This window comes from Coenobita brevimanus, chromosome 3 (genome assembly GCF_032717465.1).
Source record: "Coenobita brevimanus isolate Jiangsu-jjx chromosome 3, ASM3271746v2, whole genome shotgun sequence".
Taxonomy (NCBI): Eukaryota; Metazoa; Arthropoda; class Malacostraca; order Decapoda; family Coenobitidae; genus Coenobita; species Coenobita brevimanus.
Genome location: NC_136956.1, coordinates 2,064,410 through 2,078,597, shown reverse-complemented (window position 1 = coordinate 2,078,597; position 14,188 = coordinate 2,064,410). Strand labels below are relative to the sequence as shown.

The window sequence follows — 14,188 nt, the reverse complement described above, 5'->3', positions numbered from 1 at the left end:
CGCCCCTACGCGCTGTCCCCCGCCCCCAGGACCTAGCCTCCCCTGGCGGATCCCAGCCCCGTCAGTATGGAGGCTGAGACTCCGCCGCCGTCCCTGTGCCTGACTGTGACACGTCCGACCTGACAGTGAGTGAAAGTGAACACACGCAGCATACAGACAGTGTACAAGTGATGGAGTAAACTGGGCCGGTGGTTAGAGCATAAAAGAAAGTGGTGGAAAAGCTAGTGCAATAGTAAGACAGTGAAGGACGGGCCTACCATAGTGTACAGTGCCACCGTATCACGTGAAGATCATACCTAGGCCCCTGGGTTGCAGTTCCAATACCGTCAGCTCCACCCGCGTACATAGTAAAGTAGTGTAATAGTGATCTACGAGCAAGGTACAGCGAATACTCTATACAACAGTGACGGCTCGTTTCGGTAACGTCACGCTTAGTCCCAGTGTAAAATATTAACGCTATCCTGGGAAATCAGACAACCACCACCACCGGCCTAGGAAATCTAAACTCCCCCACCAACATAAGTGTCTAGCTCAAGTGTCGTTCCCCCTAACCAATCTGGTCCTGTACAGTATCCTGCGTGATACTATTTTTCCATATCTGCAGTACCAGGATTATAATTGTCCAGCTTGTTTGTATTTGTGACATCTGCTGGTTCCTGTGTAAGATTTAGTAATACACGTGTAAGGTGTTGCCTTGAGTTGCCTCTCTCTTGTTTGTCTAAGCTCCGGTCTAGAAAGAGAACCCATAAGTGCTCTAGGGACGGGAGGCCGACCCTAAAACACCTAGCATTACAGAAACTATACTCCATACACTTTAATTTGGCTGAGATTTCTGTCACTTTCCACAGCACTTCTTTGTGACTAGCACCATATTTTACTGCTAACCTCTTATCACAGCACAGTATTCAGGATAGAGTGATGGCAGTTTTAGACCAAGTTAAAGTGAACAGGGCATGATAAAGCAAGGTGTATTCCATATTATCACAACCATTTTCATAACACTGATATTGTAAACTGGGAGGAAATTAATAGGAATAGTATAATGAGAACAGCATACCCCACGCTAGGCTACCAGTCCAGTATTGTTATGCTGGATGTTCTTAGGTTGGCTTCCCGTCCTAGAAACACCTGGCGTATAGGTGGATCCTTTTCTAGACCGGGGCTAGAATACAAACATAGGAGGAACAGGGCATAAAAACTCCGGGCAACAACCTACACGTATATTCACCAATTCTACATTACAGGAACGGCAGACAATCTCACAATAATTATGTTACATCAGTCCTTGGGCTGCTGATCAGTTTGAATGTATGACGCAGGATACGAGAGACACAATCGGTATTATTATACGAGGGTCTGTGCGTGTGGGACTAGTTCACTGTCTCTAACTCAGTGCCGCAGTCTCTCACCATAGTGGCTCCCTGTCCTGTAGGAGTTCCTGGTTTCACTGCTACACGCTCGTTCTAAGCTTCTTTCCGAGCGTGGGTCTGGTCACTGGGGAGGTGGGGGGTGGGAGAGCTAAGTTGCACGATAGGTTGGCACAATCACAAGGGGGGGGGGAGAGAAATCACAGGTGGTTTGTCACTAATGCACTGAATCGGGAATTCTCTCGTTCTTCCTCTGGGCTCTGTACAGCACTGTAAGTCACTATTTAACATACACACACCTGTCACTTAGTCCTGGACAAGGGTGAGGGTCGTCTCCTTCGGGTTGGGCGTGGTGAGGGGCCCCTCGTGCTGGGGGCGGTGGACAGAGGTCTGGCCCACAGGACACAGGCCAAACAGCTTCTTCAGGCATTCCCGTATCCGCCTGGTGAAAGAGCGGCTCCGTTTGGGGCGAGAACTGGGGAGGCCTCGCCCCGGGGTGCTGGGGGCGCTGTTGGGATCCCAAAGACTGCGGTCCCCTCTCTGGTGTCCCCCCGTCAGGGTAGGGCTGTGGCGTTGTCCCAGGGAGCGGTCCGTCAGGGGCAGGTCATCGTCAGGTAATGGCTGCAGGGAGAACAGCCCTGGGGATAGTACAGGGCCTCGCCACCAGTCCTCGATCGGGTCACCCTCCGTCTGGGGGCTGAGACACTCGACTCTGCTACAGTTGTAGGGGCAGAGATGTTGTGAAGTCACAGGGGGCGAGGGGCTTTGGTAGCTACCCTTCCTGGCGCGGCAGGAGGCCGTCTCCAAGGTCCTTTGGCCAACAGGAGAAGGGCGGGTGGAGGCTGTCCCAACCCTGTCGGCGTGGCAGGAGGCCGTCACCGGGGCCCGACTTCCTGACAGGACTGCTGACGAGGCGTGGCTGGAGGCCGTTGCCTGCATATGGACACGGCTAGAGGCCGTTGCCTGAGTCCTGTATGAACGGGGACATGCAGGCGTGGAGCGGCTGGAGGCTGTCTCCCGTCTGTAGGCGCAGCAGGAGGCCATTGCCGGTGTCATGCCCTCCGTGTCTCCTGCAGGTGGAAAGGGGACGTACTCTTCTTCCCCCGCGTGCGGCTGGAGGCCGTCACAGGCCCTGTAGGTGGAGTGTGTGGTCCAAGTGGAGCGGCTGGAGGCCGTCTCTAAGAGGAAGCGGCTGGAGGCCGTCTCTAAGAGGAAGCGGCTGGAGGCCGTCTCTAAGAGGAAGCAGCTGGAGGCCGTCTCCTGGGGTGAGCGGCTCATGGAGGTCGTCTCTGGGGCGCTGTATGGAGCGTAAGGTTCAGCTCCATCCCAATCCTGACACAGGCTGTTCTGGTGAGAGGGTAATGCGCCCGGGCTGAGGTGTTCGGGTCGGGCCGGCTCCGGGGAGTAGGGGAGCGTGGCTTCTATAGGGACTTGTGCCCATATAGCACGGACGTCCCACTCGCTCCGACTAACCCTCCGTTGTTGCCCCCTGAGGGTGTCGTGTTGCTGCTGGATGTTGTCATTTCACCCCCCTCTCTTATATACCTCTCTACTCCATTCCTTCATCTCATGCAGTCTCCTCCTTCCTTTACCCTCCTCTACCTCTCTCACATACACATTCCTTCTCTGCCCTCCCCTCAACTTACACCCCCTTCTCTAGCATGTCTCTCTACTCCATCCCTCCATCTCATCCCCAGTCTCCTCCTCCCTCTACCTCCCTCCACCTCACTCACATACACCCTCCTTCACTGCCCTCCCCCCCAACTTACACCCCTCTCTAAAATGCCTCTATACCCCCCTTTCTCATGTACCTCTCGACTCCATCCTTTCATCTCATCCTCAGCCTCCCCCTCCCTCTACCCCCCTCCGCCTCATTCACATACACCCTCTGGGTTAGTCTCTCACTCTTTATCCTCTCCACATGGCCAAACCACCTCAATGTAGTGATAGTTGTCTCATACAGTGTTAATAAATGACACGTGCTTAAAGTGAGCATACAGGACAGAACTACAAGTAATGGTTTCAAACTAGGTAAATTCCGTTTATTGAGGAAATACGTAGAAATTGGCTTGGCAATAGAGTAGTGGACGAATGGAATAAGCTGCCTAGTAATGCAGTTGCTATCTCTTCCATTGATAGTTTGAAGCATTGGCTAGATAAGTATATGACAAGGAAGGGGTGGGTATAAAAACAAAAAATCTTATAGCCAGTACTAATTCATTCTTTTTCATTTTCAGCTTACACTGTGATAGTCTCTCTTTCTCCATTCACACTTTCCTGTAAAATGTCCAAACGTTTTTCTATAGCCTACTGTGTGGTGTTCCTTGTGACTTTTTACTGCCGGCTTCAGCTGGAGGGTTTGGAGGGTTGGGGAGACCCTTCTTCTTTGCTATCCTTGTCTCATTCATGTAATGGAGTCTATAAAAGCCTGCGTTGCCCAGGGACAAAGCAGAGATGCTGTTTGGCACAGTGTAACGTACACACATGTGGAGCGCGAGGGCCCGAGAGCGAATGTCGGTCTGACCAGTGATTAATTTGTTAAGTTTCAGTTCAGTTATTATATTGGTTGGCAGTGATGTGGGTTGAGGCGAGGCTAGGGTGATGATTTGTTGTTCCTTAGTTACCTGGCAGCGCCCTTGTCCTTTCATATCGGGGATGAGCTGTTTGGTGTGGTCCGCACTCCGCAGCGTACCCTGTGGTGGCCTCTGATGCTACGCTACCTTGTGTTCAAAACTCACCAAATTAATCACCAAGGGTAGAAAAGTGATGTAATGGGGTCTATAAAAACCCACATTACCCAGAGGCAAAGTGGAGATCCTCTGTTAGGTTCTGTTTGGCTCAGTGGTAATGTTGCATAATTTCGCTGGATATTGCTTGGTTGAGCCAGCAGTGCCGGATATTGCATTTGGCCAGATATTGAATGACGGGTAACTGAGTGGTTACTGTAGTTGCAACCCCAGGCTCATTTGAACATGAACCCAGTCAACTGCAGGCTACAGCTGTCCTTACTCCACAGTCCACCAACCCTTCTGGGGATGGGAAGGGGATTGAGAGATGTCTGCATAACCAAGCAGCTTCGCCACCTGCGCTGCTTTTACTTTAACTTGGCCTAAGAGTGTCACCTCTTCATCTTGTGTGCTATGTTGTAATAATAAAGACTGAAATATAATGCTAGTCATCAAGAAGTGCTATGCAAAAACTGCTGAGCCATAGCACTGTCTTTTTCCACCACTGAGCTACGTGAACAAAGTTACAAAAGGTTTAAAAGCTACATTAGTGTAAAGACATATGGTGATAACAGTGGCAGGTGTATCAATAGTCAACCCCACCAACACAAGTGGTCTCCCAAGTTGTGTAAAAGCATCTGGAGTTCCCTCGTGTGTTTATTCGCATTTGGAGAGACTCTTCAAATTGGAGAGGTTATCTATCTACTGCCAGACATCTTAATCCTACAAAGGATGGTCACAAACAATCTGCCTCCACATAACCGTCCTTTATCATTTGGACGCCCTCCACCAAACTCACACACCCCTCTCTCATATATCTTTCTACTCTACCCCTCCATCTCATCCTTGATCTCTGCTTCCTCCTTCCCTCCCCTTCCACCTCTCTCATATACACTCGTCTAGTCAGTCTCTCTCCATCCTCTCCACATGGCAAAAGCATCTCATTATTTCTCTTAACACATTCAGTCACATCCACAGTAACACCACAATGCTTCTTTGCTTACTCATTTATCTGTCTGTCCCTTTGTGTTGTGTCTTTATATCAAAGAACAGTAGTTTCAATTAATTATATAAAGGAGGATACTGAGGTGAACTGGAGGAAATGGAGTGATATATGAGAGGGGTGTGTAAGCTGGAGGGGGGTAGCCGAATGACAGAGGACAGGGCGATGTGGAGGCGGTCTGTTTATGGCCATCCCTAATCTGGTAATAGATAAATAGACTAACCTCTCTTTTCTCAATTCTGGAAAGGTCAAAATTCCTCCCACACCTCTTGGTACTGCATGTAAGGTGTTGTGGGGACAGCAGTCAGCAATGTCAACGTCTATCCTGCATCATTTATTCATTTCCCACGCCCACACCAGCAGACTTAGCCATTCTCCCAACATGAGGCATACCAGCAGCTGGGTGTCTAGTGAAGTGCTATTTCTGGACTACCCGAAGGTCTTGATCTGGCCTGTTTTCACCTGGCAAAGACCCCTAACCACTCTGAGCACAGTTGGTGGCTCGCTTTTGTAATGTTTTTGTTTTTTCTTGGTAGGAATGGTTTGTGGGCTCCTGGTCTTCGGTTCTTTCTTCCTTTCATTAGAAAAAAAAATATGAGGTCAAACTGCAGGGTAAATTTGACTGGTAACCAAGGAGACTCATTCCTGCCTCATGACAAAGGCTCACTGAATTTCACGTAACCATGACAGTATTTGTGAGTGGTGCTGATCCATCACGTGAAAACAAATCAAGCACAAGTTAAAGAAGGACTCGGTGGATTGTTGGCTTAAGCTGCCTTCTCCAGCAGTCCACCTTCAACCTTTCAGGGAACAGGGAGTATTTAATTGGATGTTTGTACAAGTATAACCGGGCAGCTCAGCCACCCAATTATATCAGTGCCACCACATGAAGGCACCTCCCTGCAGCACATGTTATATACGTATGCTGCGTCAGTGCACAGGGGATATAAATAACATATGAGAATAATATACTGTAATGTGCAAAATAAGTCACAAAAGTAAAGGTGTTAAGATGCTTCCTACGCCGCCTAATACAGGATGGTCCATGAATAACGCTCCTCTTCCATTCCACACAGGGGAGGGGGGAGTGAGCTGGTGGGAGGGCAGTCAAATGGTGGGTGACAGAGCGACCTGGAGGCATTTTGTCTGCAGCCACCCTTTGTGGGATTAGGGCGTCAGGCTATAGATAGACAGATAGTTTCTCGTGCATTGCCGGCATTATTTATTCACTCCCTCCTCCCACTGCCCCATGCACACACCCACACCAGACTGAGCACATCCTCGCAGCCCATGACATACCATCCAGTGCAGCACAATAATTTGGGCCACCCTGTATGAAGGCCGGTATCTCATTCCTCAGTCTTGGGCGTTAGGGTCAAATTCAAACTGACTTGGGGGGGATTTTTTTTTTTTTTTATATAATACATCCTAACACTTTTTTTTCTATGTTATACCCCTTGACCATCATCCACTCACTTGATGTAGTGCTGCCTACTTCTTTCTAAGGTGACTCTACACTGAGACAAGCCTAATGGTTGGGTGGTAACCATATAACCAAATATGGGGGTGATGTGGGGCCTTCTATGGTGCCCCTGTTAACTGGGTGATGTGTATATGCGGCATCCACCCAAGACACACCAGGATTACTCTACTTTTACCCCTCGACAATTTTTTTTTTCCAGTGACAAAGTTTGCCTCAGTAACATACTACAGGATATAAAGGTGAAATAGGCTAAATAAACCACTGAAATTATGTGCTACCACAAGGGAAAATTATGCAAAATAAACCACTGTGGATGATGTGTTAAGGTGAAATACGCACAATAAATCACCGAGGAAAGTGTTTTACGGTGAATATGCACAATAAATCACGAATGAAAGTGTTTTAAGGTGAAATACACAGAATAAATCACCGAGGAAAGTGTGTTACGGTGAAATACACAATAAATCACCGAGGAAAGTGTGTTACGGTGAAATACACAGAATAAATCACCGAGGAAAGTGTGTTATGGTGAAATACACAGAATAAATCACCGAGGAAAGTGTGTTATGGTGAAATACACAGAATAAATCACTGGGGGAGAGGTGCCAGGGACGCCTCCTGTGCTGGCTGGAAAAAATGACCCTTACACTTATCCAAAAGCAGCCGAGGCGGAGAGTGGGACCTAACGTAACATTTAAAACAACAAAAACAGAATCCGTCCGCTTTACCCCAGTCCCAGGATGTATTTTCCTCCTTCACTCCTCCTTTCCTCTTTCATTCCTCCTCCACTCCTTCATTCCTCCTTCATTCTTCCTTACCGCCTTCATTCCTGCTTCTCTCCTCCTTTCCTCCTTCATTCCTGCTTTCCTCCTTCATTCTTCCCTCACTCCTTCATTCCTCCTTCCCTCTTTCATTCCTCCTTCCCTCTTTCATTCCTCCTTCTCTCCTTCATTCTTCCTTACCTCCTTCATTCCTCTTCCACTCCTTCATTCCTCCTTTCCTCCTTCATGCCTCCTTTCCTCCTTCCCTCCTCTTCCACTCCTTCATTCCTCCTTCCCTCCTTCATTCCTCCTGTCCTCTGTATTCTCATCAGGTAAGGAAGCTCCCTAACATCTATGCCTTAGTGGTTTGTTTCTGGATATGGCTGGTTAATTTCCTTTTCGTACATTATTTATGCAGAGGATGGTGATAAGAGAAAGATTTATGTGACACAGAAGAGGACAGTAAGGTGTAATAAACAAAATAAATTGCTTAGGAAAGGGTGTTAGGGAGCTTTAATATGCAGAGGATGGCAATATTAGAACGATCTATATAACACAGAAGAAGATAGTAAGGTGTGATAAACAAAATAAATTGCTTAGGAAAGGGTGTTAGGGAGCTTTATGCAGAGGACGGTGATAACAGAAAGATTTATATAACACAGAAGAGGACAGTGAGGTGTAATAAACAAAATAAACTGCTTAGGAATGTGTGTTAGGGAGCTTTATGCAAAGTATGGCAATATAAGAAGGATTTATATAACACAGAAGAGGACAGTAAGGTGCAATAAGCATAATAAATTGCTTAGGAATGTGTGTTAAGGAGCTTTATGCAGAGTATGGCAATATTAGGATTTATATAACACAGAAGAAGACAGTAAGGTGTAATAAACAAAATAAATTGCTTAGGAAAAGGTGTTAGGGAGCTTCCTCAACCGACAAGAATACAGGTTCAGAGTGGAGATAGTGTAGTCTTTGTTGATCCCAGCACTGCTTAAATCTGTCCTGTGTTGAGTATAACGGTGTGGATGTGACACGAATATACTAGATGCACTGTTTAGATCTGTCCTGTGCTGAGAATAACGGTGTGGATGTGGCAAAAATATACTAGATGCACTGCCTGAGGTCTGTCCTGTGTTGAGTATAACGGTGTGGATGTGACACGAATATACTAGATGTACTGCTTAGATCTGTCCTGTGCTGAGTATAATGGTGTGGGTGTGACACGAATATACTAGATGCACCGCCTGAGGTCTGTCCTGTGTTGAGTATAATGGTGTGGATGTGACACGAATATACTAAATGCACTGCCTGAGCTCTGTCTGGTGCTGAGTATAACGGTGTGGATGTGGAAAGAATATACTAAATGCAGTGCCTGAGCTCTGCCTGGTGTTGGGTATAACGGTGTGGATGTGGCAAGAATACAGTAGGAAATACACCCTGGGACTACGAGGGGTTAGGAGGACATGTAACTCATTAACTTTACCATACTGTACATGTACTGTATTAATGTGCTGCCATCTACTTAAACCTGGGTAGATCAGGCATGTCATGTGGTCCACCGTCACTCTAAGTCACATTCCAAGTGGCTATGGCGATCCCTAACACCTCTTCCTTTGTGATTTATGCTCAGTATTACACCTCACACTCCTCCTGTATGTGACTTGTGCGAATAGTCCTTAAATAACACAGCAGAATATGTTGAACCGTAGTACGCAATATAAATACACTTCCACATCCTCTTGTAAGGAATGGACGAAAACTACTGATGTTAAAATGACAGACATAACACAGACATAAATGCTGAAGCCAAGGATGCAAAAATAAATCGGAATTCTCTCATTTATAACTCTTGGAAATTATGCTATTAAAATTATATAAACGAGAACACAGAGGTAAGGTATGCAAATGATACACTGATTTCCCTTTGTAAGTCACTAAAAAAACTGTATGGATATTAAAATGACATAAATAACAAACAAACGAACGGAAAGACGTATTATGCAAAATCGGCATTCTCTCGTACACACCCGAAGGAAATTACGTCAGTACTAAAATGACAAAAACAGCATGCGCGAGAATGTTAAGGTGTAGTATGCAAATGAGATCACGCAGGAAGAGGTGGTACAAAGCCTGCCATGCCACTCAGAACCCCGGCCCTGTACCCTACTCCCCGTACAACATGGAGAAGACGGCCATGCGTGAGGTCTCGTCCATGTCCTCCTGTGTCTTGGTGAACATCTGGTCGGCGAGGCGGGTGTGCTTGGTGTTGCGAGAGATGATCAGCTCCCCATACAAGTACACACCCATGGCCTGATCCTCACGTAAGAACCTCTCCACCTGAGTCACACGGGAGAGAGACAGAGGAGGTCTGAGTATGATGATTAAACCCTTCTCACACATGGACATCACCATCAACACCCATGCCTTCAAAAAGACTATATAAATGTTGATATGGAGACCTGGCAACATGAGCCTACCTGAAATTCTGTGCACAATTAGGTTCATTTGCACACACACACACACACACACTATCTATCTATCTATTGCCAGACGCCTCAATCCCGTTTGGGGTGGCCACAAACAAATCGCCTCCAAGTCGCCCTGTCCCCCGCCATTTCACTGCCCTGCTCCCAACTCACACCCCCCTCTCTCATATACCTCTCCACCCCATCCCTCCATCTCATCCTCGGCCTCCCCCTCCCTCTTCCCCCCTCCACCTCACTCACATACACTCTCTTCGTCAGTCTTTCACCCTCCATCCTCTCCACATGGCCAAACCACCTCAGTGTGTTCCTCATAACACTTCCTATCACATCCACATCCACACCACAACGCTCCTTTATATCTTCATTTGTCAGCCTCTCTCTCCACGTGACTCCACAGGCTCCTCTTAAATAACTCATTTCCACTGCTCTCACTCTTGACTTGTGTCCTTCCAACAATGTCCAAGCTTCACTTCCGTACGTTAGAGTTGGTATCACAATACTGTCATGTAGTAACTTTTTCACTTCCATGCTCACTTCCCTGTTTCTTATCACTGCTTTCAAAGAACCAGCAACCTTTCTTCCCTGCTGTACCCTTTCAAGCACTTTACCCTCCAAACCTCCATCCTTACTCATCACACTACCCAAGTACTTAAACGTACTCACATTTTCCAATTCCTCACCATCCAACCTCGCTGTACATTCACTAACTTCACCTCTCTCAAAGACCATCACTTTACTCTTCCCTACGTTCACCTTTATATTCCGTTTCTTACACACTCTCCCAATCTCATCCACCAGGCCTTGCAGCTCCCCTTCGTCTTCACTCAACAACACAGTATCATCTGCAAACAACAGTACAGGGAGCTTCCAAACACTATCCTCTCTCATCAGGGCCACTCCAACATCCACTATCCTACCTTGTACCTCTTTTATTACCCCATCCATGTACAGATTGAACAACCATGGAGACATGACACATCCCTGTTTCAAACCAACTTTCAAAGAGAAAAATTCACTTAGTTCACCATCCACACGCACTGCAGCCTTCGCACCATCGTACATACTCTTCACAGCATTCAACAACTTCCCATCTACTCCATATATTCTTAATACTTCCCACAATCCTTGTCTATCCACCCTGTCATATGCTTTCTCCAAATCCATGAAAGCCGCATACAACTTCTTCCCCTTCTCTAGAAACTTTTCCACTAAAGATCTAAGAATGAATATCTGATCTACACAACCTCTTCCCTTCCTAAAGCCTCCCTGTTCTTCTCCAACTAATTTCTCTGTTCTTTCTCTAACTCTGTCTATAAGTATCCTACCATACACTTTTCCTATTATACTCAGAAGACAAATGCCCCTATGATTACCACACACTTCTTTTTCCCCTCTTCCTTTTTACAAGGGAATAATTATACCTGACTTCCAATCCTCCGGGACTCTACCTTCCCCCCAGGCCAATCTGCACATCTTCCACATCCATTCTACAACTATCTCTCCCCCATGCTTCAGCATTTCACCACACACTCCATCAATTCCTGGGGCTTTCCCCGATTTAACTTTCTTCATTGCTTCCACAACATCTATCCTACTGATTTCTTCCTGTCTTCTCACCTCCCTCCTTCTCCCAGCCATTCCCCAGCCACTTATACTCGCATTACTTCCATCCTCTACGTTCAACAATTCCTTAAAGTGTTCTCTCCATCTGCTCACTTTTTCTCCCTTCTCCACTAGTAATCTACCATTTTTATCTTTCACTCCCCTGCTTACTTCACTTCCACCCTGTCTTACTCTTTTCACTTCTCTCCAGAACATTTTCTTACAGTCCCTCTACTTTACACTCAAATTCCTTCCAAATTCCTCATCCACTCTTTTCTTACTCTCTCTTATTAATCTTTTCACCTCTCTCTTTCTTTCCACATATAACTCTCTCTTCCGCCTCTCAACTTCTTCCACGCCCCTATTTCTCATCCATTCATTGTATGCTTTCTTCTTTTGTGCCACAGCCTGTTTCACCTCTTCAGTCCACCACGCTGTTCCTTGCACCCCCCTCCGTCTTCTCTTCCTTCCACACACCACATCACATGCTGCACATATTTCTTCTGTAAATATCTTACACACACCTTCCACATCTCCCATCTGCTCCAATTCATATTTTCCCAATCGTTCCTCCACTTCTCTCTTATAATCTGCCTTTTTCTCATCCTCTTGTAACCTTTCCACTCTCCTTGCAACTACTCCTTCCTCTCGTCTTTCTCTTCTTCTATTCCTCCATCTTACTTGCATTCTAATTCTGGCCACCACCAAGTAGTGGTCAGAAAGTCCACTCCCCCACCTCTAGACACTCTTGCATCCTTTACACATCTTCGCATCCTTTCACACACACACATACACTGGAAAAATGTAGCTAATGGGAATGGATAATACCAGCCTAGCTCAAGACCTGTATACTACAACTATTGTAGGAAAACATAAACAGGGAACATCCCAAGCTAAATACCTGTGACAAGTCTTCGTAGTCATTCTTGATGACCAGCTCGCACCATCGATGTCGTGCATCGCCACACTGTGCGGCCATGTCGTAGTACTCGTTTATCTGGCGTAGGGTTCGCTTGTACACCTTGGGCAGCTCTAGCAGGTACTCCAGCAGAAGCACCAGCTGGTCTGGGAACACAAACGGGTCCAGCTGGACCTTGGCTCGCTTGATGGTCTGGCCGGAGCGCTTCTTGGACTTGTCAAAGTGTTCCCAGAACTGAAGGTGGTGAGCCACCTGAGCCACCAGGTCACTGGAGGTCTCTGCATACATGTCCGCTATCTCCTGGTTAAGGCCAGGCTGGTTGAGCCAGGTGGTGTACAAAGTCTCCCGGGTCACCCCGTGCCGCTTCACCTGTGGGAAGGTCTTGATGAAGTAGTCCAGTATGTGTCGGGACAGCACCAGCTGGCCGTGGTACACCCCGGCGTACTCCCGGATCATGGCGTCAAACTTGGCCCGACCCACCAATTGGCTCATGTACTTGAGCAGGAAGTATCCCTTGAGGTAGTGCACCTGCAGGAAGGCCTTGTCTGGGTTGAGTCCATTCTTGACATAGCTGATGCCATCCGCCCCCACCATACTCTCCCCCTGCATGGGCCTCAGGGTCTGCAGGTCCTCCGCTGAGTGCTCCAGCTCGCTGGCCAGGGTGCGGTACCGGATGTGGGCCCGTAGGTCCGCGAGTTCCTCCAGTCGGGCTCGGGTCAGGGTCTGGCCCGAACACAAGCGAAGGGGCGCTGCTGGCTCACCGGAGGGATTCTTGTCTCCCTCTCTCTCCTCATCTGACCCGCACCTGACACTCTTGTCTTCCTCGCCTCCGGCACTTTCTTCGGTCGACCCTTTCCTGCCTCCCTCAGCTTCCTTGGAGGACTGGTGGCGGTGCTGGTTATTTCCAGGATGTTCTTCTTCATCATGAGATTCACACAATTTGGATTCATCAGGTACATCATCTTCATCTCCTTTACTCTTTCTCTCCTCATCTTCTTCCTCATCTCCACTCTTGGCCTCATCCCCCTCATTCTCTCTCTCCCCCTCTTCCTCCTCTCCACCACTGTGAGACTCTTCCTCCGTTCCCTCCTGCTCCTCCTCCTCGCTGGTGCCATTGCGAGGCTTCTTGCACTGGGGTTGCGGCGATGGGGGCGAGGGGGCCCGACTGGCGCGGTGATAGGCTAAGGCAGCATCGGCAAAAATGGCGTCCTCCAGGTACGTGGCAAAACCCTCACTCAGCCACTCCTCTGTCCAGTCCTGCGCACCCAACACGATGCCAAACCATGCGTGACTGCAGGGAGAAAAGAGGCTGGGCTATTATACCTATTCACAAACAAACTGTCTTGAAATATGCACAGATTGTAAGAGAGGGGGGTGTGAGCTGGAAGCAGGTCAGTGAAATGGTGGGGGGGCAGGGTGACATGGAGGGGATTTGTTTGTGGCCACCCCTACAGGATTAAGGTGTCTGGCAATAGATAGATAGATAGTGTGGGGACAAATGATATCAACACCCTTCTAGTGCATGAAAAAATATTCTGGAGTGTGAAGGTATTTGGAAATCATATGTGGTGGTTTGGGAGAATGTAGTATACAGGATAACCAGCAAACAGCACTCCACCAGCAACTCACATGGTAGTATATTGTGTTGTGGGCATTGTTCAGTCTGCTGGTGTGGGCATGGGTGTGTCAGTGGGATCAGGAAATGAATGAACGATGCACCCATCTAGCAGAAAACTCTCATCCCTTTCCTGTCCTCTATAATGTATGAGTTAACTGTTACTCCCAGTCCTTCATGCATGCAACAGGTCAACTCTGGAACTGTCTCCCTCTGTCTGTATTTC

At 47.7% G+C, this 14,188-nt stretch overlaps 1 protein-coding gene across 1 annotated transcript in view; it reads right to left on the bottom strand.

Moving 5' to 3' along the window:
* Positions 1-8,467: 8,467 nt before the first annotated feature.
* Positions 8,468-14,188, bottom strand: part of LOC145393528 (aminopeptidase O-like) — a 32,510-nt gene continuing 26,789 nt past the window's right edge. The window contains exons 6-7 of the mRNA XM_080267682.1: positions 12,330-13,638; positions 8,468-9,677 (exon numbers count right to left, since the gene is read on the bottom strand). Coding sequence (XP_080123808.1) covers positions 9,504-9,677; positions 12,330-13,638 — 1,483 coding nt within the window. The 3' untranslated portion in view covers positions 8,468-9,503. The remainder of the gene's footprint in view (positions 9,678-12,329; positions 13,639-14,188) is intronic.